Source organism: Tamandua tetradactyla, chromosome 11 (genome assembly GCF_023851605.1).
Source record: "Tamandua tetradactyla isolate mTamTet1 chromosome 11, mTamTet1.pri, whole genome shotgun sequence".
NCBI lineage: Eukaryota > Metazoa > Chordata > Mammalia > Pilosa > Myrmecophagidae > Tamandua > Tamandua tetradactyla.
The window spans coordinates 2,503,387-2,528,067 of NC_135337.1; the positions used below are offsets into that span (position 1 = coordinate 2,503,387).

At 41.4% G+C, this 24,681-nt stretch overlaps 1 protein-coding gene and 1 long non-coding RNA gene across 13 annotated transcripts in view; one reads left to right on the forward strand and one right to left on the reverse strand.

Annotated features, from left to right (window-relative positions):
• Positions 1–5,454: 5,454 nt before the first annotated feature.
• Positions 5,455–10,424, reverse strand: LOC143649356 (uncharacterized). Its single transcript, XR_013158956.1, has 3 exons — positions 9,864–10,424; positions 5,852–5,905; positions 5,455–5,739 (listed from the first exon to the last, which is right to left on the reverse strand). It is a non-coding gene; the product is annotated as an uncharacterized LOC143649356 (long non-coding RNA).
• An 82-nt stretch (positions 10,425–10,506) lies between these two features.
• Positions 10,507–24,681, forward strand: part of SPAG17 (sperm associated antigen 17) — a 287,582-nt gene continuing 273,407 nt past the window's right edge. For 11 of the 12 annotated variants that reach the window (XR_013159174.1, XR_013159175.1, XR_013159176.1 and 8 more), the window contains exon 1: positions 10,507–10,690. Coding sequence is in view for 4 of the 12 variants with exons in the window: in XM_077119739.1 (XP_076975854.1) it covers positions 10,604–10,690 (87 nt within the window). In the remaining 8 variants the exon portion in view is untranslated. The remainder of the gene's footprint in view (positions 10,691–24,681) is intronic. The other variant, XR_013159181.1, reaches the window with a different exon arrangement.

Sequence of the window (24,681 nt, forward strand, 5' to 3'; positions counted from 1 at the left end):
TAGAAAAGTTTCGAATAATGTATGCAGAAACCACCCTCAAGGAGGAAGAGTATAACTCAGCACACCTTAGGTATGGACTGTTCATGGTGACCTCCTTCAAAGAGTACAGTATGGAAAGGAGAAAATGTAACTTTACTTGTAGAAGCCTGACAAACACTACCTTAGCCAGGTGATCAAGATTAATGTACCAATGTTGATAACAGACACTGTTGATATGACATGATGAGAATTTCACTTTTCCTCAGTGATCTTCCTCCCCCAAACCCTTAGACCCAGCATAACCTTGAGGAAAAAAACATCAGACAAGCCCAGACTGACAGACATTTACAAAATACCTATCAACGCCATCAAAAACAACATAGTCTGAGAAACTGTCACAGTTTAGAGGAGCCTAAAGGGACATGATGTCTAAATATAATGTTGACAACTGGATGTGTTCCTGGAACAGAAAGGAAAACATCAAATAAAGCCTATTAGTTAATAATAGAATTAATATCTGTCACTAGTTGTGACAAATGTCCCATAATCATGTCATATGGTAACAATAAGAGAACACTAGTTGCAAGTATATGGGAGCTCTGCACTATCTTTGCAAATTTTCTGTAAATCTAAAACTATTCTAAGATAAAAATATATTTTGTGCAATAAGCATATGAAAAGATGCTCAACATCATTGTTATTCAGGGAAATGCAAATCACAACCACCATAAGAACTTCTTCAGACCCAGGAGAATGGCTAATCTTAAAAAATACAGAAAATAATGTGTTGGCAAGGATGCAGAGAAGTAGAAACTCGTATACTTTGCTGGTGGCACTGTAGAATGGTGCACCCACTGTGGAATTCAGATTGGCAGTTCCTCAAAAAATTGACAATAAAATCACCATATAACCTGGCAATCCAACCTCTTGTTATATACCCCAATTGGTATTTATATACCAATATTTATAGCAGCATTACTAACAATAGCCAAGAGGTACAACCAAGTATTCATCCATGTAGCATATACAGACAATGGAATATATTTTGGCCATAAAAAAAGAATGAAATCAAGGGCAGTGCAATGGTGGCTCAGTGGCATAATTCTTGCCTGCCATGCTGGAGACCTGGGTTCAATTCTCAGTGCCTGTCCATGCAAAAAAATAAAAAGTACAAAATTCCGATGCATACTACAACATGGATGAACCTTGGAGATACCATGTTGAGCAAACTAAGCCAAACACAAAAAGAAATATTGTATGAACTCACTTTTATGAAATACCAAGAAGAAAACTTCACAGGGACAGATGGTGGTTTACAGGTTACCTGGGGAATGGTGCAGTGGGCCAGATGAGTGAGTTACAGCTTGATGGATAAATAGTTTCTGTTTTAAGTGATGAAAGAGGAGAGTAATGAATGTCAGAGATAGCAGCATAATACTGTGAATTAATACTACTCAATTATATGCTTGAATGTGGTTAAAGAAGGGAATTTTGTGCTCTATACCAGTTACTACAATAAAAGGCTTTTTAAAAGGTCTAATTTTTAAAAATATTAGCTAACACTTATTGAGGATATAGTATGTGCCATAAACTATTCTAAACTCTGTATCTATTAACTAACTTAATCTTCACAATAATCCTATAATGTCAACATTACCCACCATTCATACAGAAACTAAAGCAAAAAGGAGTGAAGTAATTTGCTTAAGGTCATCATACAGCTAAAAAGGAGTAGAGTGAAGAATAAAATTCAGGAGAAAGAATATTGTCCTCTTAGTATAAAATTATGTCCAGAAGTACCTCTCAGCTATGTGATTTGATTCTCTGATTTTTAATAAACCTCTGCTTTGTTGAGGTAAGTTAAATAGCTAATATTAAGAGCAGCATAGAAACCGTGATAACAAATTGCTTCTTAGAGTTAAAAACTTCTACCAGAGTAAAGGGGGAGGGCAAAGAGATTGGGGGTATATGTGAGTAACTTAAGTCTTAGAAAAACAATTTCAATAAAATGAGGAATTTACTTAGTGGGATAAATTGGCAATGGTTATTACTCACATGTATAATAGAGAAAAATGGCCACACTATAAAGGATTAAGACAGCTGGCTCAGATAGAGTGCATACCACTATGAAAAAATGATCATAAAATTTTAAAATGTGAATGACTGACAAGTTGTAGTGAAAAATAGAAGCCTAGAGATTTCAGCCAGCCTAAGGAAAGAACTATGGGAGCATAAACAAGGCATGCCATGCACAAAAAGAAAAAGGGAAGCACAATAATCTAGACAAAACAGAATGAGGAATGAGGTTTTGTTTTGTTTAATACAGTACAGAGTTGAAATATATGAAAGGGCTAATGAAGCCATTATTTTTGTCAGCGAAGTTAGAAATGGGTGACTCCCATATAGGAGATGGTGGAAGACCTGAATAGGTGCGTTCAGAAATGGAAGGAGGCAAAGAAAGTGACCTCCAGCATGACCTTTAGAGGCAGGATTATAATTGACTTGTGCGTTTCCTGAAATTGTAATTGTGAATGAGTTTTTCCTTGTTATCTTCCTAAATTGTTTTTTTCTTTCATATTCTTTCCTTATATCCATTTATATCAGCCATAAGGTGGAACTTTCCATGTAACTTCTCTGAATATGAATTTAAAAAGGGTCAGAAATAGAGCCTAGGGCCTTTTACTCAATATTTGAGAATCCCTCCTTTATCAGACAAGAGTCTTCACAAAACATAAAGCGGATTTAAATGAGATGGTTTCCTTCCTTTTGTATCCATTAAAAAAATAATAAGCATACAAAGAAACAATACAAACACTCCATCTTCCCTCCTCCCCTCATCTCCTGGTAACCTCTAATCTCTATCAATGTGAATTTGCTATTACTAGTCATCTCTTATATCACAAATATTTGTTGTAATGCACCTTATTTATTTCACTGAGTATGTTTTCAAAGTTCTTCCATATTGCAACATGCCTCAAAACTTCATTCTTTCTCAAAGCTGAATAGTATTCCATTGTGTACATGTACCACATTTTATCATTTCATTTGTTGATGGACACTTGGCTTGTTTTTATCTTTTGGCTATTGTGAATAATGATGCCATTAATATTGGTGTCAACGCATCAGAGTACTTGTTTTTATTTTCTTTGAGTTTATTCCTAGAAGTGAGACTGCTAAGTCATATGGTAATTCTACATTTAACTTTTTGAGGAACTGCCATATTGCTTTCCAGAAGTTGCACTATTTTACACTCTCACCAATGATACACAAGAGTTTCAATTTCTTCACTCCAAAACTTATTTTCCATTTCTTTATTAATACTCATCCTACTGCATGTGAAGTGGTATCTCACTATGGTTTTGATTTGTATTTCTCTAATGGCTAATGATGTTGAACATCTTTTATATGCTTATTGGCCATTTGTATATCTTCTTTGGATAACTGTCTATTCAAGTTCTTCGCCCATTTTTTAATTGGGTTATCATTTTGTTGTTGCATTGTAAAAGTTATTTATTCTGAATGTTAAGCCCTTATATGAAATAGGATTTGCAACTATTTTCTCTCATTCTATAGGCCATCTTTTCATGTTCTTAATGATTTCATTTGCTGCAAAAAACCTTTTTAACTTTGATTAAGTAAAATTTATGTACTCTTTCTTTTATTTCCTGTTTTGGGTGTTATGTTTAAGTATCCATTGCCAAATTCTCAGTCATAAAGACTTACCCTTGCATTATTTTTTAAAGTTTTATAGTTTTAGCTCTAATATTTAGGTCCTTGATCCATTTGAGTTAATTTTTGTACATGGTGTTAGGGAGGGTTCTAACATCAATCTTTTGCATGTGGTTATCCAGACTTCCTAGCACCATTTGTTGAAGAGACTATTCTTTCCCCACTGTATCTGCCTAGCACCCTTGTCAAAAATCTATTGACCATAGATGTGTGGGTCTGTTTCTGGACTTTCAAATCTGTTCCATTTGCCTATTTGTCTCTCTTTATGCCAGTACCATACTGATTGATTACTGTAGCTTTGTTATGCAACGTGAAGTCAGGAAGTACGTGTCCTCCAACCTTGTTTTATCTTTTTCAATACTGTTTTGGATATTCAGGGACCCTTGCAGTTCCACGCGAATTTTTGGATTGATTTTTCCATTTCTTCAAAAATGGCTGCTGGGACTTTGATAGGGATTGCATTGAATTTATATAATTCTTCGGGTAACATTCCTTTCATATTCTGACTAGAAATAATTTTAGATTTAAAAAAAATCCCATTAAGTCTCTTCAGAATTTGAAAGTCACTATCGTTGTGAATATTTCATCATACTTTAGTTAGAAGCCAGTGCTCATTGATACTAAAGAAAAGATTTCATATAAGAAATTGGTACAATAAAGGCTGTGCAACTCATTTCTAGCATTGTGATCACAGACAATGATAGATATGATTTTTCAAAGAATTTGCCACATATCAAACTGTAAGAAACATAAATTAAAATAAATAAAACTCTTAAGGATTAGGTTGACACAAGAACAGTAAGGAAAGATAGCCACATAAGAACTGCATTCAAATGCTACTCCCCCCCCGTCCACCTCAAATACCAATGATTCTATCAAATGCTTTAGATTTTTCAAAATCCTGAAGAAAAATTCCATGTAGCATCTGCTAATTATTGTTAGGAATAAAGAACCAAAGACCTTAAACTAAAGCAGCTCACCACCACTGACCATCTTGTCCCTCGATTCAACATGCACAGTTCAGTCCTTCTTACCTGACCCCTCAACTGCATTCAGTACTGCTGGAGGCTCCCTCTTTCTGGAAGTTTTCTTGTTCTTGGGCTTCAGTGTCATGACCCTCACCTGGATTCTGTCCTTCCTCTCTAACCACACATTTGTGAGCAGACCCATCGTCTTCCTCCCAGCCATTGACTGTGGTCTCCTAAAGGCTTAGCCCTAAGTCCCCTCCTCCCTCTCACTCAGCAGTCTTTCCAGGTTAACTCACCCATGTTCAGGTTCATTAGCTACATACACGCAGATGACTCAGTGTGTCCATCTCCTGCTCACACTTCTGCTCTTGAGCATCAGGCCCACAATGCCTACTTTATGTGTTTTTCTAGTAGCCCCTATCCCTAGAAATGACAATATCAATTAAGTGATGAAATAAATTTTTATGTAATCAGATAAACTCACTTTTTCCCCACAGGGATGGATATGGTATAAAATACTACATAGAGAGCAGAATAAAATGAAGGAATAACATTTAAAAATTTATTGGGTAAACAAACTATAAATTTGAAATATGCAAGGAAGCAGTTTGGCACCATTGAATGACATCCCCTTCTCAGCTAGTGGGATAATGGCATACCCTATATATTCCTTCAATACCAGGATGCTACACAAAAATTGGAAGTCAGCAAAAGCAAAAATAATGCATGCAAACATGCATTAGCACATATAATAAGACAGAAACAAGGTACTGTATAGTTAGATTTAATATTTATAAGATCATGGTAAGGGATAAACTTCCATAGAAATCATTCAACCATTTAATATTACAAGGGGAAGAGAGAATGGGAGGGCAGAGGGATAAGTAAGAAAAGTAGTGGACACCACTCTTTGTCCAAGCCAACACATTTTAATGATACCTGTCCCTCAAAGTCCCATTACGATAATCTTCCTCCCCCGAAAGATTGCTCCACGTCCTGGCATGGCATGAGTGGGTGTGGTCTGTTAGCGTGAAGTAGGTTCAACTCAACCATGCTTTTGAGCCTGTACAGAGTAAAAAGCAAGTTATGATTTAACATAGTGCAAACTTATCATAGATATCTTATAAAACATTCAGAAATCAAAAATTTAGCTAAGCATTTCAGAATTGACATACCATGAGTTACGGATTTTGAAATGGTCCTCAAAGGATTTAGGGCAAATCCCGTCACTGAAAACATTTTTAAAGACATTCAAAATTAGACTCAGGGAAAAACTTGAGAGACTAGTAGTACGAAAACTCCCACACTAACAAATATGAAACAGATGAATTTTTAGCTTTGTCTATTTTTAATATATACAACTGTTATTGTTCTGATTTGTTCAAAAATAGATTTGGTATCTTAAACTCTTTGGCCACGAATAACATAGAAATTATATCAATAATGCTTAGTGATGGTTCCAGAGACCTGTAGATATATGACAAGTCACTCAAGGCCAAAACTGTAAACTCTGAATATTGCTTTTATCGTTGACAGAAATGGGAGGTTCTGAGGTTGGTTGTTCTTAAGAAAATGTTCTATTCTCCAGCTCCCTACAATTCATTCGGGATTCATAACTCCAAGTACTGCAGCTGATTTTCATTGCCACGATGATGCATAGGGAGACGTGATATCTGGAGTAACTGGCTTCTAAACAATGAAGGGCTTTAAAGATTCAAGTCAACGCTTTAAATTACACTCAGGACTGAATAGGAAGCTAATGCTGACCATAGAATGCAGGTGTGACATTCTCCATATGTGTGGACCCTGCCGCAGAAAGAAATCAAGTTTTCTGCATCAAACACAATAAAAACCCAAAGACAGTGCGCTGTAACATTCTATTTTGAAGGTTATAAACCCAAAGACCACGGCAGTGAATAACACAAACATGAAGTGAAAGGTACTGTTAGATGCAGAATGCCAATCAGAAGAGTTGGAGAACATCTGTGAGGCCTTCTTAACCCAAAGCAAGCAGACTGCTACAGCTAAATGATTTTGAGTACCTGGAATCTTGAACTAGAAGCGATGCTAGTTCATCCATAGCTCCTGATGTTACCCAATAACCGTGGAAATATTAGACTCAACAATAGCTGGCTAGACCTCTTTAGGTGTGAGGAAAAAATGTGGCAAACATTGCACCTGAATTAACAGTTAACTGATTACCATAAGAACAAAGTACAAAACTTGAAAAACAAGTTACTCAGTAATCACAGTATCCTAAAGAAACAACACATTTCTAAAAGTAGACAATTCTCATGAGCTAAAAAAATATATATCAAATGCAAAATCTTACCAGAAAAAAAAAATACTAAGTCAAACCAGGAGTAATCCTCCCAAAGTGAAAGAAAATTCTCTAAATAGTATAGTTTTGTCTTAGCCACTGACATATGGGAAAATTTATGTAGTGAAGTATGTGCTTATAAAGTTTCAACTTATATTTAGTGGGGAAACAATTTATTATACCAAAAAAATCATAAATGTATGACAGATGGTGCTTTTTTCTTCTTGCTCTTGGCAAGGTCCTTTTTTGGCTGAATGGCTTTCTCTTCTGAAAACTATGAACATTGTCATTCACACCTATTTTCTGAAATTAAACAGACCAAGTCCACAGTGAAACCCCCTATAAATTTGGTTACTATATAATGTCTTCCTATTTTGCATCATAAATTATTTAGAGTACCACTTTCCCTAGATTAACCAAAAAAGGTCAACACTGGATGAAAAGCATTCAGCAAGTAAAAGCTTTATTTTAAATTCTTTGAATCAATTTTGAAAAATCTTCTATATTTAAATTTGTTCTGGTAGCAGTTACAAAGAAAACTATAAAAGATTATACTGGAAATGTGCCTTTCTATCTTTAAATATTCTTGACTTTTAAAGTATTCAATTCTTTAAATCAACTGCTAAATTAGAATTTATGTCTATAGATGCCTAGGCAATGGATTGTGTTGGTTTGTCTTTTGAGAATTGGGTATAAGTATTTATAAGTATATTTGAGATTAACAGACTAGTTTGTTGTCTTTTTTGAATATGCAAGCCGCTCGCTTAAAGTTTATTTACTTGTTGAGGTAAGAAGTAAAAGAAAGCGCTGTTTAAGCAGGTGGGAGGCAAAAGTAAAGGGTGAGGTAGGGTAGGTATTGCAAGATGCAGTCTTGCCAAGGGCAGGGATTAGATCTTTGGGCCTCTTGTAGTAGTATTGTGTCCTGCATACTTCAAAGAAATTAAGTTGTTTTCTCAGGCAGTCGCAGGAAGCCAGGCTACTGTTAGATTTTCTAAAAACTAATTCTCAAACCAAACTTTTCATAAATGTTTGGATAACTAGGGTAACCTTAGCTGCTGTAACAAACCCCAGTATTTCATCAGTTTAGGAAAATAAAATTTTATTCCTCATCCATTCAACACTCCTAAGCAAATGTTCTTTTTTGGCGGAGGGAGAGTAAATGTCAGGGGAAGCAGAGACCTCTGTACTAGAATAATCGTTTAGGGATTCCAGGTTTCCATTGCACCCTAGGCATCAATATCCAAGCAGATGGGGGAGAGCATGAAAGACGCTTAGAAGAGGTTTTGAAGGGGCAGGCTTGTATGTGGCAATGCATATTTCCGCTCACGTCCTAGACTTTAGTCATATGCTCACACCTAAGGATAAGGGAGGCTGAAAAGTATTTGGCTATCATTGTAGGAAGAAAAAACAAAGGAAGGAAATACGTGATGAACAGTTACGCAGTTTTTGCCACAATACATGTCACAAACATTTTCTAGTTGCCAAAATTTATATTAGACAACTTTCATTGTGAGACATGGCTAGTGACACTTTTTCTGCAATTTAAAATTAACTCTTAATTGTATTCTTTTTCTCCTTAAGCTATTTCTTTTCCTTTGTTTCCCTTTCTTATCTGCAACCTATTGTACTAATCACCTGCTAATGATTTGGCTGACCTGACTGCAGGTAATATGCTTTATTTTGAAATATGCATTCACATTTAAGAAAAAATAAAATTAGTAATGTAGTATGACATGCACAAACTTCTAATTAAATTTTTATAAAAATATAACTGCAATGCCAACAAATATTTTACTATCTTTCTAATAATATTTTCCCCAAACAGTTTAAACGTATGGGGAGAATGATGGTCAAAATTCAGAATGATGTAATCAATGGTTGCTTTGACTTTTTGTTTTTAAGAGATTTGTTTTTATCTGCAAAGCATAATGCAAAGATGATTTTCATCTTAAAATGCTAAGAAAATTTTAGTGAAGAACAAAATTTTGGAGAAAATCCTATCAAGTGAATCAGTGGCAACCCACTTAGTGCTATGGAGAATCTCAGGAAAATCCATTTCTGGCATGATTCCTCTGGCATCACACACATCTCTCTTTTTATTCTTGTGATAAGAAGAGAGGGTTTCCAGATGTGACCTGTGGCTCAGCTGCACAGATCTATTCTCTTCCAGAAGATAAACTATACATATTGCAACTTGATTGTTTTTGTAAGCTTCCTACGAAAAGACTTTCTCTAGAAATTACGCTTTATCTTTAATATTTGTATTAAAGAACTGGAATGTGTGAGGGAAAGTGGGGGTTCAGGGGCTCTTTCCCATCAGTGCTCCAAATAAGTGATGAGAGTGGAGAAGAAACATCATCACTACACCCGTCCTCCAAATGAAGTCAGAGAATAATGACGGACTATCCAGCCGCCCACAATCTCTTCCTCCAAGAAAGCAATAAACGGGTCAGAACATCTGTGCCCCACGGAAGATCACCCAGAGGTTGTGCTGACCGGCCTCCCGCCCCTAGACAAAGCGCAGGGTCTGGAGGAACAGTTCAGCACTGGTCTGCACTACGTTTTACATGGACTGAAGAGACAGCCCACACCTGTGGGTCAGGCGCTGTCGCTCAGTGCCCTCAGGTCTATCTCATTGCAATAAAAAGCATAACAGTAAGTCCATTTTGGCAGGTGTAAAACAGTGGAGGGTAGCAGGGCAAAGGGGTAAGCACGCTGAATTGGGGCCTCTGATAATCCTGGATTCTAGTACTGGCACTGTCATAGGTCGTCTGTTGTGGGACTCGGGATTAGGCGGTTGTAAGAGTTCAGTGAAATAGTTATGTGTAGCAGATGACCAATGCTCGAGAAATGGCAGGTGTTCTTACCGTTATTCTTAGTTCTGTCATTTTAATTTGGGAGAAGCTGGCCAGGATATTTCAAATATTGATGAGCGCCCGGTGAAAGCAAGGAGAGGAAGCAAAAGGAGAGCTGGAGCGGTTCAGGCAGAGAAGACGAACTGGGAAGACACCAATCCCACCCACCACCGGAGGAGGGGTGCTCGGAGGAGTGAGCCTCAGAGGCAGAACCAAGACCAGGGAGGAGGTCCGGCAGGGACAAATTTGGATTCACATTGGGGAGCATTTGGGGTACGTTCGAGCAGTTGGAAGACTGCAGGAGCTGCCTCCCGCAGGTGTCAGGGCTCCGTCCCAAGCTCCTCGGGGCCCGAAGAAGTCTTGATGCAGGAGTCTGGACGGGACGCCTGGGGTTCCAGTTTCCAGACACCACCCAGGACGAGCAGGGCTCCAAGCAGAAGCAAAGGATCCAAGCGGGTAAACGAGAGCAGCGGACCTGGCCGAGGCCGGCACCGGCCTGCCCTCCGCTCCCCCAGCTCTGCGGCTGCACGGCCGAGAGCACCCGCTCCGGGAGAGGCGGGGAGGCGGGGCGAGCGCGCCCCTGCGGCCGACGCGCCGTTGCTGTGGCGACGGACGCGCCTGCGCGAGGAGGCGCAGGCCCAGGGGCGGGGCCCCACCGCTCGGGAGGGGCGTGGTTCCGGTTACTCTGGCAACGGGGACGCTTCGGCCGGCCGGGACGCGGTTTCGAGGCCGCCGCTCCTCCCGTCCTTTGCATGGCTCCCAAGAGAGACAAAGGCGGGACTGGGGGCAACAGTTCTAGGCTATGGGAGCCCTCGCTCGTCGCCGCCCACTTCAACCAGGTGAGCGTACGGCCGGGTCAGGCGTCTCTACCCAGCCGCGCCACAGGCCTCGCCAGGCCCACGCCCCGCGCGGGGCTCGTCCGGTCTCCCGCCCCCCGCAGCTGCCCTCCCTCCAAACGCCCAGGCGTGCCGAGCACCGCGCCCCCGGACCGGCCGAGTCCTCCGCAGGACGCTTGATGAACCGGGGGTCGTTGAGGGAAGAGGGAAGAGCGCGGCGGGTGAATTAGAGCGGCAGCGCCTGGTGGGCAGGGAGCAGGCGTCCCTCCGACCCCTCTGACCCCTGGCTTTCGGTGAAGGCCTCCAGGTGGCACTTCACGACTGCCCTGAAGTTGTCTTCATGAACTGTCCGCGTCCCCTGACATCTCCGGAAGGACGAGGAATCGTGTTGAGTCATAGATAGCCTGGCCCATAATAGAGCTCCAGTAAAGGCTGAGTGACCACAGGCATGGAGTGCCTAGGGTAGCGATGTGTTTAATGCTAGGCAGCCTTTCGCCGGTAGGAAAGGACGGCTTTTTAGGTGTAATTCCCTGGTACCACCATATCCGAGTTTTGCTGTGTTTGGAAGGTGTGGAAGAGCCAGTACGTGGAACTGGATGCCAAGGTCAGGCATAGGGTGCCACAAACACGCCAGGGAATCTACAACCCACCGGCCACATAACTGCGAAGTTCATCAGATGCCGCTACTATCTAGCTCCCACTCCCACCGATGCCCGCCCACCTCCAGTGTGGGGGACAGCCAAAAGCTTTTGCCACCTGCAACTGGAAATCCACTGCTGCACTAAGCTGCTTCTAAGTCCAAGATAACCATTTGGAAGGAGGAAGCTTAATGCTGGGAATTCCAACCTTCCATTCTGAAGTATTTTTTTTTAGCTTAGAAAGACTATATATATTTTCATTTTGTATGTATGTGTGTGGTGCACTGGAGTTAGTACTTAAAAATAGATCTAAAAAAAAGGATAAAAACAGATCTAAAAAAATGGATCTAATGTGTTGCTCTCAGGAGAAATTTTTCTACATATTTGTCCTCATTTTCCACTACAATTCATTTTTTTCTTTAGGAACAGTAATTCTGTTGTAATTCCGTCTGATACTGAAATTAGTCCCTGATGAAGAATTTCATGAAAGTAGTTATGTTACTACTACTGATGCTGATGTGACCACATGGAATTTGGTGTCATTTCTATAACTTAAGGAATGAAGGATGTCAGCTCAGGAATCCCCAGTTATATTCTCAAATTCTCAAAGGTGTTTTTCAAAGTCCTTTGTAAAAGCACCCTCTCTTTTGCTTTTATAACTCAGCACTAGCCAAAGTAATTTTCTCTCCACTTTCTTTGAGATTGTATAAGCCAAGTTTGGGCTTGGAGTGAACATTTCTGCTTGAATTATAAACTGCTGAGCAACAGAGTTTGTTGGAGGTGCTGACAGTGCATTAGCTTTAGTGTTGCAAATGTGAATCTATAATTTTCCTAGTTGAGTGAACACCTAAAGGCACTGTTTTTTCTTATGGCTTGAAAACCTGAAATAATACTCAGTTTACTTGGTCCTACTCAAACAATATAATTTCCGTAAATCTTATGTATTAATAGAAGGAATTTGAATTCAATGTAGTACGTAGTTTTAACTACAAAGAGTGAACTCAATTTTCTTTGGTTTGTTGGAATGCGTGTTTTCTTATTTCAGGAGGCAGACAACTGCCCTCCATCTCCTCCCATATTTTTCTTCTCAGCTTGGTTTCATCATGTCTGTTCCAAGAAGAAAATTCTCAGATTAACCCAGCCGTCAATGCCCAGAAGTAGACTCTGACCACCAATTTAATAGATTCTGAATTTAGGCCAAAGATGACTGTAGGTGTCTAAGTTCCTTGTCCATTGTGCCTAAAAAAGTGCTTTGACCGTAGTGGGTGCTCAAAAAGTGCTACGCTGTAATTGCCAGAGAGTTTCTCTCTGTACAGTAGTTACCCGCGTGTAGAGTGGCGCTCTGGTGCGTGAGATCCGTGTGTGCGCAGTAGCTACCCGCGTGTAGAATGGCGCTCTGGTGCGTGAGATCTGTGTGTATGGGTGTGTGGCATGGTATGTGCATGTTATGTGTGCTTTGGAGGTTTTCCATAAGCTAGTTTTTAGAACCCAAGCCATTAGTAATTCCAAACTCACATTTGAATTGGGGTGCACTGGACTTCAAAGAGAATAAACAAGTTCATGATTTTGTTCTAATGAATTTACCTCAAATCAGTATTTTGGGTGATTTGAATGGAATACTCAAATCAATATTCCATTCAGGCTGGAATAACTGTCAATTTTTAATCTATTTTAGCTGGTTCTAAAACATTAAATGATGGTAAGCAACATAGGACAGTCTGTTACTGTCTAATGCTATATGATTAAATAGTGATAAGGATGATGGATTTGAGCTAATAATATTTTGTGAAAGATTTGCCTTTGAGCTCTAAAGAATGAGTCAAGTTTGAACAAGTAGAAGGAACAAGATTATTTTCAGCAGAGAGACTAATATGTACCTTTAATAAGTTTGGGACACTTAAACTGAGAGAGACAATAATATAGGCTTGGCCATTTTGGGGTGTACATTGCTCCATAAATTAATTCTGTCAACAAATGGTCATTTCTCTTTTCTATTTATGCACCCAAATATTTAGCTCATTAATATATGTGAAGTATCACACCTCAAAATTCAATAGAGGGTGGACCACGGTGGCTCAGCAGGCAGAGTACTCACTCGCCTGCCATGCCGGAGACCTGAGTTTGATGCCCGGTGCCTGTCCATGCAAAACAAACAAACAAAATTCAATAGGAGGTTTTCAGTATATTGGCAGTGACATTATAAAAATATGCCTTAGTGTGGACTTATATATGACATAAACATTATTTTTGTGATCTCAAGCAGCATTAGTAAATCAAAGATGCTTTGGTATCAAATAAATTATTTTCTCACAGTTGTCAAGGCAGCTTCTGGCCACAGTGAGAGAACCGTGTTAACCTAGGCAGTCAGTGACAGAAGCTGCCTTTCCTGAGAAATACATTTTGATTTAGGGTATTTTGTAATCAATTCTGATATCTCATTATCTTCAAAGCCTGTCTTCCTCGTCAGGAAATATCGTAGTTGATTTGGGGAAGAGGAGACAAGTAGAAGATTTTGTTCATAAGAATTTACAGAATTTTTCTAGAATCGTTCAGCCATTCTCCCTGAAACTTCCATATCCGTACGACGTTTGCCTTTGAATATTGTTGCATGGCTTCAAAATGACTGAGCTGAATGTTTCCATTGGAATTTTCTGTGATTGTCAAAACCTTGATGTCAGAAATAAAAGTCCCACAATTTTATATATGTTAAAGGACAGCATACACGAGTATAGAGAATATCCAGAAGCGAGATAAAGTATAGTTTTTCTTTTTCTTCAAGATATTTTGGACTTTTTCCCACAATATGCTCTTCAGAATCCCAGAGTTCCTTGGAAATTGTTTGGTTTACTTGGGATGTCTCACAGGTAGAGTTTGGTTGGAGGTTTTGTTCATTTTAATTGTTGAATACTTGTGTATTTTCAGATTATCTTGGAATGGAATTTTTGTTGTTTTTCCTAGTTTAAGGTCTTGTAGCAAAAAAAAAAAAAATCGCTTTAATGCTGAAGACAAACTACTGAGATAACACTTATTCCATTTACTTAGTGTTATCCAGCACAGAGAATATAAAAACACAGAAGAAATTTTATGACAATCCACACACCTCTTAGCCCAGCCTCACTCCTCATTGATTTTGCAAAAATGATTCCAGGTTCCTAATACTCAATTTAAGGGACTGGACACACTTACTGTGATTTGTCTTATATTATCATTAATATTTAACTTCTCGATAAAAATTTTAATTATATTTAATTTTTTTTTTGGCATGGGTAGCCTCTGGGAATCGAACCCAGGTCTCTGGCTTAATTATTTTTTAATATAAATACTTACAGATTTAAAATATCTGTGTATATTGAATGTAATGTAGTGAGGCCTTGCTGCAAAGTATGAAGTCCCACTTCCAATTTATACTTTGTCATTATCAGTGTCTGTTTTCCCCTTTTCAAGTTAGTAATAATGTTTGTACCATAAAGTTTGTACTTTATGGTACAAACTTCTGGAACTGGAAAAACCCGAAGTGATGTTATGCATGTGGTTAGTGCCTTTTATAGTACTCACTCAGAAGCTGGGACTCCAGGGGTAACTCCTGCTTTTTATAAAAAAATTATTCTAGTAACATGTATATGACCTGAAATTTCCCCTTTTAACCACGTTCACATAGGTAATTTAGTACTATTAATTCCATTCACAAGATGGTGCTACCATCACTGCCATCTATTATCAAACTTTACAAACAACCAAATAGAAACTCTGTTCAAATCAAGCACTGACTTTCCATTTCTACCCTCAGCCTAGCCCCTGGTGTCCTCTACTCCAGATTCTGACTCAGTGATTTTGCTTAGTCTAATTATTTCATATCAGTGAGATCATATGACAACTTGGCCTTTTGTGCCTGGCTTATTTCACTCAATATTCATGCATGTTGTCACCTGTGTCAGAAGTTCATTCCTCTTAGGGCTGAGTAATATCCCATTTTATGTATATACCATATTTTATTTATCCACTTATTTGTTGATGGGCAGTTGGTTGCTTCTGTCTCTTGGCAATTGTGAATAATGCTGCCATGAACATTGGTCTGCAATGATCTATTCCAGGCTCTGCTTTCAGTTCTTTTGGGTATATACCTACATTTTTGCTTTTTTCATGGAGGGGCACCGGGAAATGAACCTGGATCTCCAGCATGACAGGCAAGAATTCTGCCACTGAGCCACCATCACACACCACCATATGTACCTACTTTTAAGTGGGATTGCCATGTCATATGGAAATTCTGTATTTAACTTTCTGAAGACCCATGAAGCTGTCTTCCACAGTGCTGCACCATTTTACATTCCCACCAAGAGTGAATGAATGTTCCTGTTTCTCTTCATTGTCTCCAGTACTTGTAATTTTCTGTTTTTAATAGTTGCCATTCTAGTGAATGTGAAATGGTATCTCGTGGTTTTGATTTGTATTTCCCTAATGGTTAATGATGTTGAGCATCTATTCATGGGCTTTTTGGCCATTTATTTATATTTCTATAGAGAAATCTCTTTTTAAGTCTTTGGCACATTATTATTTGTCTTTTTATTATTGAGTTATAGGATTTTTAATATATTCTGAATACTAAACCCTTACCAGAATGAGTAGAATGTCTTTTCACTTTCATGATAGAGTTCTTTGACTCTCAAAAGCTTTTAATTTTGATGAGGTCCTGTTTATCTTTTTTTTTTTTTCTTTCATTACTTGTGCTTTGGGTGTGAAGCCTAAGAAACCATTATCTAACACATGATCATGAAGATACTTTTGTACTTTTCATTCTTTTTTTTATTAATTAAAAAAAATTAACTAACAAAACATTTAGAAATCATTCCATTCTACATATACAATCAGTAATTCTTAATATCATCACATAGTTGCATATTCATCATTTCTTAGTACAATTGCATCGATTTAGAAAAAGAAATAAAAAGGCAACAGAATAAGAAATAAAATGATAATAGAGAGAGAAAAAAAAAACCTATACCTCACATGCAGCTTCATTCAATGTTTTAACATAATTACATTACAGTTAGGTAGTATTGTGCTGTCCATTTCTGAGTTTTTGTATCCAGTCCTGTTGCACAGTCTGTATCCCTTCAGCTCCAATTACACCTTATCTTACCCTATTTCTATCTCCTGATGGTCTCTGTTACCAATGACATATTCCAAGTTTATTCTCGAATGTTGGTTCATATCAGTGAGACCATACAGTATTTGTCCTTTAGTTTTTGCCTAGTCTCACTCAGCATGTTCTCTAGGTCCGTCCATGTTATTACATGCTTCATAAGTTTATTCTGTCTTAAAGCTGCATAATATTCCATCGTATGTATATACCACAGTTTGTTTAGCCACTCGTCTGTTGATGGACATTTTGGCTGTTTCCATCTCTTTGCAGTTGTAAATAATGCTGCTATAAACATTGGTGTGCAAATATCCGTTTGTGTCTTTGCCCTTAAGTCCTTTGAGTAGATACCTAGCAATGGTATTGCTGGGTCATATGGCAATTCTATATTCAGCTTTTTGAGGAACCGCCAAACTGCCTTCCACAATGGTTGCACCATATGACATTCCCACCAACAGTGGATAAGTGTGCCTCTTTCTCCACATCCTCTCCAGCACTTGTCATTTTCTGTTTTGTTGATAATGGCCATTCTGGTGGGTGTGAGATGATATCTCATTGTGGTTTTGATTTGCATTTCTCTAATGACCAGGGACATTGAGCATCTCTTCATGTGCCTTTTGGCCATTTGTATTTCTTCTTCTGAGAAGTGTCTGTTCAAGCCTTTTTCCCATTTTATAATTGGAGTGGCTGTCTTTTTGTTGTTGAGTTGAACAATCTCTTTATAAATTCTGGATACTAGACCTTTATCTGATATGTCATTTCCAAATATTGTTTCCCATTGTGTAGGCTGTCTTTCTACTTTCTTGATGAAGTTCTTTGATGCACAAAAGTGTTTAATTTTGAGGAGCTCCCATTTCTTTCTTTCTTTCTTCAGTGCTCTTGCTTTTGGTGTAAGGTCCATAAAACCGCCTCCAATTATAAGATTCATAAGATATCTCCCTACATTTTCCTCTAACTGTTTTATGGTCTAAGACCTAATGTTTAGATCTTTGATCCATTTTGAGTTAACTTTTGTATAGGGTGTGAGATACGGGTCCTCTTTCATTCTTTTGCATATGGATATCCAGTTCTCTAGGCACCATTTACTGAAGAGACTGTTCTGTCCCAGGTGAGTTGGCTTGACTGCCTTATCAAAGATCAAATGTCCACAGATGAGAGGGTCTATATCTGAGCACTCTATTCGATTCCATTGGTCGATATATCTATCTTTATGCCAGTACCATGCTGTATGGCCACTGTGGCTTCATAATCTGCCTTAAAGTCAGGCAGCGTGAGACCTCCAGCTTCGTTTTTTTCCTCAAGATACTTTTAGCAATTCGGGGCACCCTGCCCTTCCAGATAAATTTGCTTATTGGTTTTTCTATTTCTGAAAAATAAGTTGTTGGGATTTTGGTATTGCGCTGAATCTGTAAATCAATTTAGGTAGAATTGACATCTTAACTATATTTAGTCTTCCAATCCATGAACACGGTATGCCCTTCCATCGATTTAGGTCTTCTGTGATTTCTTTTAACAGTTTTTTGTAGTTTTCTTTGCATAGGTCTTTTGTCTCTTTAGTTAAATTTATTCCTAAGTATTTTATTCTTTTAGTTGCAATTGTAAATGGAATTTGTTTCTTGATTTCCCCCTCAGCTTGTTCATTGCTAGTGTATAAGAACACTACAGATTTTTCAATGTTGATCTTGTAACCTGCTACTTTGCTGTACTCATTTATTAGCTCTAGTAGTTTTGCTGTGGATTTTTCAGGGTTTTCGATGTATAGTATCATATCATCTGCAAAAAGTGAGAGTTTTACTTCTTCCTTTCTAATTTTGATGCCTTGTATTTCTTTTTCTTGTCTAATTGCTCTGGCTAGAATGTCCAACACGATGTTGAATAACAGTGGTGATAGTGGACATCCTTGTCTTGTTCCTGATCTTAGGGGGAATGTTTTCAATTTTTCCCCATTGAGGATGATATTAGCTGTGGGTTTTTCATATATTCCCTTTATCATTTTAAGGAAGTTCCCTTGTATTCCTATCCTTTGAAGTGTTTTCAACAGGAAAGGATGTTGAATCTTGTCAAATGCCTTCTCTGCATCAATTGAGATGATCATGTGATTTTTCTGCTTTGATTTGTTTATATGGTGTATTACTTTAATTGATTTTCTTATGTTGAACCATCCTTGCATACCTGGGATGAATCCTACTTGGTCATGATGTATAATTCTTTTAATGTGTTGCTGGATTCGATTTGCTAGAATTTTGTTGAGGATTTTTACATCTATATGCATTAGAGAGATTGGTCTGTGGTTTTCTTTTTTTGTAATATCTTTGCCAGGTTTTGATATGAGGGTGATGTTGGCTTCATAGAATGAATTAGATAGCTTTCCCTCCACTTCAATTTTTTTGAAGAGTTTGAGCAGGGTTGGTACTAATTCTTTCTGGAATGTTTGGTAGAATTCACATGTGAAGCCATCTGGTCCTGGACTTTTCTTTTTGGGAAGCTTTTGAATGACTGATTCAATTTCTTTACTTGTGATTGGTTTGTTGAGGTCATCTATTTCTTCTTGAGTCAAAGTTGGTTGTTCATGCCTTTCTAGGAACTTGTCCATTTCATCTACATTGTTGTATTTATTAGCATAAAGTTGTTCATAGTATCCTATTATTACCTCCTTTATTTCTGTGGGGTCAGTGGTTATGTCTCCTCTTCCATTTCTGATCTTATTTATTTGCAACCTCTCTCTTCTTCTTTTTGTCAATCTTGCTAAGGGCCCATCAATCTTGTTGATTTTCTCGTAGAACCAACTTCTGGTCTTATTGATTTTCTCTATTGTTTTTGTGTTCTCAATTTCATTTATTTATACTCTAATCTTTGTTATTTCTTTCCTTTTGCTTGCTTTGGGATTAGTTTGCTGTTCTTTCTCCAGTTCTTCCAAGTGGACAGTTAATTCCTGCATTTTTGCCCTTTCTTCTTTTTTGATATAGGCATTTAGGGCAATAAATTTCCCTCTTAGCACTGCCTTTGCTGCGTCCCATAGGTTTTGATATGTTGTGTTTTCATTTTCATTCGCCTCGAGATATTTACTAATTTCTCTTGTAATTTCTTCCTTGACCCACTGGTTGTTTAAGAGTGTGTTGTTGAGCTTCCATGTATTTGTGAATTTTCTGGTACTCTGCCTATTATTGATTTCCAACTTCATTCCTTTATGATCTGAGAAAGTGTTGTGTATGATTTCAATCTTTTTAAATTTGTTGAGACTTGCTTTGTGACCCAGCATATGGTCTATCTTTGAGAATAATCCATGAGCACTTGAGAAAAAGGTGTATCCTGCTGTTGTGGGATGTAATGTCCTATAAATGTCTGTTAAGTCTAGCTCATTTATTGTAATATTCAAATTCTCTGTTTCTTTATTGATCCTCTGTCTAGATGTTCTGTCCATTGATGAGAGTGGGGAATTGAAGTCTCCAACTATTATGATAGATGTGTCTATTTCCCTTTTCAGTATTTGCAGTGTATTCCTCACATATTTTGGGGCATTCTGGTTCGGTGCATAAATATTTATGATTGTTATGTCTTCTTGTTGCATTGTTCCTTTTATTAGTAGATAGTATCCTTCTTTGTCTCTTTTAACTATTTTACATTTGAAGTCTAATTTGTTGGATATTAGTATAGCTACTCCTGCTCTTTTCTGGTTGTTATTTGCATGAAATATCTTTTCCCAACCTTTCACTTTCAACCTATGTTTATCTTTGGCTCTAAGATGTGTTTCCTGTAGACAGCATATAGAAGGATCCTGTTTTTTAATCCATTCTGCCAGTCTATGTCTTTTGATTGGGGAATTCAGTCCATTAACATTTAGCGTTATTACTGTTTGGGTAATACTTTCTGCAGGAGCTTTCCCTAGCTCCCGCCTGGGGTCTTCCTCACAGCGAGACAGGGGAACTCGGTAGCCAACCGGTCCCGGGGGCTCGAAGGTCTGGAGGGCGCGCGAGACGAAGAACGACTCGCGGGAACTGGAGGAGCTGGCAAGGCGTGCGCACCAGAACGTTTATTAGAGGAAATACAGAGCTTTATATAGTGGTGTGGCGGAAATAGGGGGGGGGGCAGGGGAGGCGTGCTGTGTGATTGGTGAGGAGGCTAAGGGGTGGCAGCGAGGGATTGGGTGAGCTGAGAGCAGAAAGGTCCAATGGAATAGCTTGAATATGTTGCTAGGCAGAGAGCTAGAGGAACGGGGCCGAAATTACATCCGGCAATTCCTCCCTTTTGTTTAATAGGAGAGGAAGAGAGAGTAAAAAAGAAAAAGGGGGAGGGGCGAGGCTGGCCGCAGGTGCAGGTGGCCCGCGGGCGCCCGTGGGGCTCATGCGGATGAGCCAGCATATGCATGAGCCACGCTCCCAAAGGGTGATCAGTCCTTAGGGTGGGCAACACTCGCTAACCATACCTGTGCCTGTTGGCGATGGCCTGCGCCCGCGAAGGGGTTTTGAAGTTCGAGAGCTGCTAGAGCAAGAAGTTTAGTTTGTTGTCTATGGTGGGAGAGTTGTCTATATATGCATTTGAATATAATAAGAACGACAATGAAGGCAAGTAATAGGAGTCCATAGAAGATGAGGTTAGAGGGTTTGAAGAAAGAAGAGAATTTTTTCGTTAGGTCAGAGAGAATGGAGGCAGAGACTTTAGGGATAATTGTTTTTTCTAGAGCAAGTATGTGAGCTTGGAGTTGGTGGGTTTGATTCCAGAAAGATTCATTATAAGCCGTAAAGATCCAGTCACGCAAAGTGAGGCGGGGTTGGGAATGATTCACGAGGACAGGGGTAACACAGAGGCTGGAAAAGGGGTACCGTCCATCACACGTGGAAGAAGCTATGTCGTAGAGGGCTTCGATGTCTTGGGCAATTAGGTCCATCTGCTGCTGTAGATTGAAGATGGAGTGGTGCATTAGAAGGTTTAGGTCCTCTTGACTGCCAAGTGCACCGGCAGCAGTACGAGTGAGGTTGTTGATGACTTCCGCGGTGGTGGAGGTTCGGGTGAGGGCAACAGCAGCTGTAGTAGCGGCGGCTAGAGATGCGACGACAGCAGCAGCAATCGCGGCAGAAATCCCGAAGTCTCGCTTGCGGCGGAAGAATGAGGACAGCTCTTCGGTTCTGAAAGGATAGGGGAGTTGCAGGGCTACCCAGGTGGAGGTGTTCAGGGGGATCCATATCAGACGGGGCGCAACGCTCTCGAGCTCCGTTATATAGGCGGAGGAGTTGCCTTTTTTGAGCTTGAGGGCTGTTTTCCGGGTCGTCTTCTTCAAGGACTGCTTGCGTCATTTGCCAAACCAGGCACCTTGCCCGACAGCGCAGGCGTCTGGTGGTCGATGACGGCAGTGACGGTTGTGAATTTTTCTTTTCTGAGGGCTGTTCAAGGTGCATTTTTTCCAACTTCTTCTTCAGGGCTCGCATTCTGCGTCGGTGGCGTCTGCTTGGTCGCCGTGGCTGGACGGATGTTCCTTCCGGGGATCCAGATTGGCTGCGGTCCATTCTCTGGAAAGACACAAGCAAAACCGCGCCCCTGGGCAAGGAGAGGGGCAGGCCCTTGCCACGTATTGGTGGCTGGGTCACGCCAGTGAACCAGCGGGGCTGGCGTGGGCCTGTGAGAGGGTCCCCAATGTTTATGTAGGGGAGATAGGCCCTCTTGATCGAATGTGAGGAGATTTAGATGTATGAGAGTAGCTGTGACAAGGTCGCTAGGGGGTGCTCGAGGGCTGTTAGTCTTCTCCTTTTGTATTTGAATTTTAATTAGGGGCTAGTGGAAGGCTCAGTGTGACCAGCTTCTAACTGCTCTAAGACGAGGGTTTTAAGTGTTTCTAATTTATGGGAGGGTAAAGGCCACTGCTCCACCCAGATGGGCTCCTCTGTGTCCCATTGAAGAGGAGTGGGTGCCGGAGGTATTAAGCGAGCAGTGGCGCAAATTATTGGGGGGGCTGAGTGGTAATGCTGGCCCCCGCATCTGTGGGAATGGCTCGTTCCCAGAGGGCTTGGCCGATGGTGGTTAGGAAGCATTCTTGAGGGGGGCCGCATGGCAATATATGCCCCTGAGGCTGCTAGGATGTCTTGCCCCCACAAGATTTGGTCAATGGTGTTTAGAAAGAGCGGCCAGAAGGTACCGGAGTGACCTTCATTATCTTCCCATTTGATGGGAGAGGCGGCGTGCAGGGAGGGAGTGGAGCCCGTGGCTCCGATGACGGAGGGTCCCTCCTCAATTTTCCATTGGGCTATAAAACGGGTAGGCAGACATGAAATTTCTGCCCCAGAATCAACGGTGCCTGTGTACCAGCGATTGTTTATTTTAATTTCGCGGGTAGACTTGTTGGGGGTTATAGGGATTGACCACATTATGGCTTGGGGCCGGTCTTGGCCCGGGTCTGTGTCTCTTGGGGGCGGGGCTGAGACGTGCCCCCCTTCAAGTTTAAAGGCTGCGCTCTGTTAGCATAGTGGCAGTCTCAAGCCCAGTGGTAGCCCTTGTTACAGCGTGGGCAGGGTGCGGGAGGCTTGTGCTGGGGTCTATTTAAGTGGGGGTCCACTGTTGGACACTCCTTTGCAAAATGGCCGGCCTGGCCGCACCTAAAACAGCCCGAGGGGAGGGACATGGCCGTGGCGACCGCCTGGGCCAGGGAGGAGGTTTGGAAGTCCACATTCCTGCAAGCTAGAACCCAGTCATGCAACCCCCCCTCCTCTACCGGAATGAGCGCCTGTCCACAAGCGGGGTTCGCTCCCCCAAAAACAAGTTCCCCGGCGAGCACCAGCCGAGCTCGCTCGCCGGCAACCCTGCGCTCGCAGGTGTCGGCGACCCGCGAGACAAAGGAGGCGAAATCCTCGTCTCGGCCCTGAGCGAGCCCGGCGAATCCTTCCAGTGCAGCGGCTGAGCATGTACGGAAGGCCCGCAGAGCCACCCCCCTCAGCTGAAGCCAGAAGCCCGGTGGGGCCTGCACGTAGTGCGCAGGAAGGGCGAAGGGGCGGGCGTGTCCCGGTGAAGGCCTCAGCCGGGAGGTCAATGCCGGAGGTATGGTCAGCGATAACCCGTTTTCCACCTCTGCATGGAAATGAGCCCACCAGTCAACACACCGACTGGGGGTGAGAATGGCCCGCGCCAGCGAGAGCCAGTCAAAAGGGGGTACATAATTGTTGGGATAGCTCTTCTATGAGGTGGGTGGCTCTGATGGCATATGGGCTGGTGAGGCCGTCCTCCTTTATGGCTTTGCGAAGCCGTTTGACTTCACTGGCATCAAAGGGGTACCATGGGAGAGGGCGTTGGGGAGTGGCCTGGATGTTTAAGGGGAAACAAGAAACTGGTTGCTGGAGAGGAGGCAGCGCGTGCACGAAGGGGTTAGTGTGAGAAAGGGGCTTGGGGCTTATATTGCAGGCAGAATTGCCGGGGGGGGGTGCCAGGGGTCGGCCGAGATCGCTGCCGGTGTAGCGGACGGCCAAGGGGCTGGGTTAATGGGCGTGGTGCCATTACAAGATGGCGGATGGGGCGGGGCAGTGGGATCATAAGATGGCGGACGTGGCGGGGCAGCGATGCAAAAATGGTGGCCGGGGGCTTTCCCCAGTGAGGGCGGGGGAAGGGCACTTCCTGTTTTCTGCTGGAGAAGAAAGGGGGAGTTTGCCCGCGGCTTGGTTTGGATAAGAAGGAGGAAGCTCGCCATCTTTGCTAGCCTCGAGGTTGTTTTGTCTAGGGGGATCGAGCTTGAGCGCATTATTTAGTTGTTGAAAGAGGGATTCGGCATCAGAATTCGGCCTTATGGGGGTGTTGAGCAGACAAAGCCTCCCGCGGGGCGCAGTGGGACGGGGGCCGTGAGCCGTGAAGGCAGGAGCGAATAGCGACGAGCGTAGGTAAGAGACGGGGGGGGGGGGGGGGAAGCGCCTATCTTCGTTTTGCAGGCTTAGGTGACCCGATCGATTAGGCGATCACAGGTTTGTGGGTCCCACAGGTGACATGTGGTAAGCCACGGGTTAAATGGCAATAGGAGGTTGGCAAACGGACACCTTACATTTATGGGTGTCCAGGAGGGCGGCTAATGCGCGAACTTGGGGCGCTTGGCGTGCCGTGAGGTGGTTGCCCATTCTCTTCTTTAGGGAGAAAAAGATAGGAGACGGGGTGAAGACGGGGTGAGGCTATTAGGCAGCTATCGGGGCCGGTCGCCGGGTTTAAGTGTGGCGAGAGGCGAGAAAGAGAAGATGGGGGCCGTTGCCAAC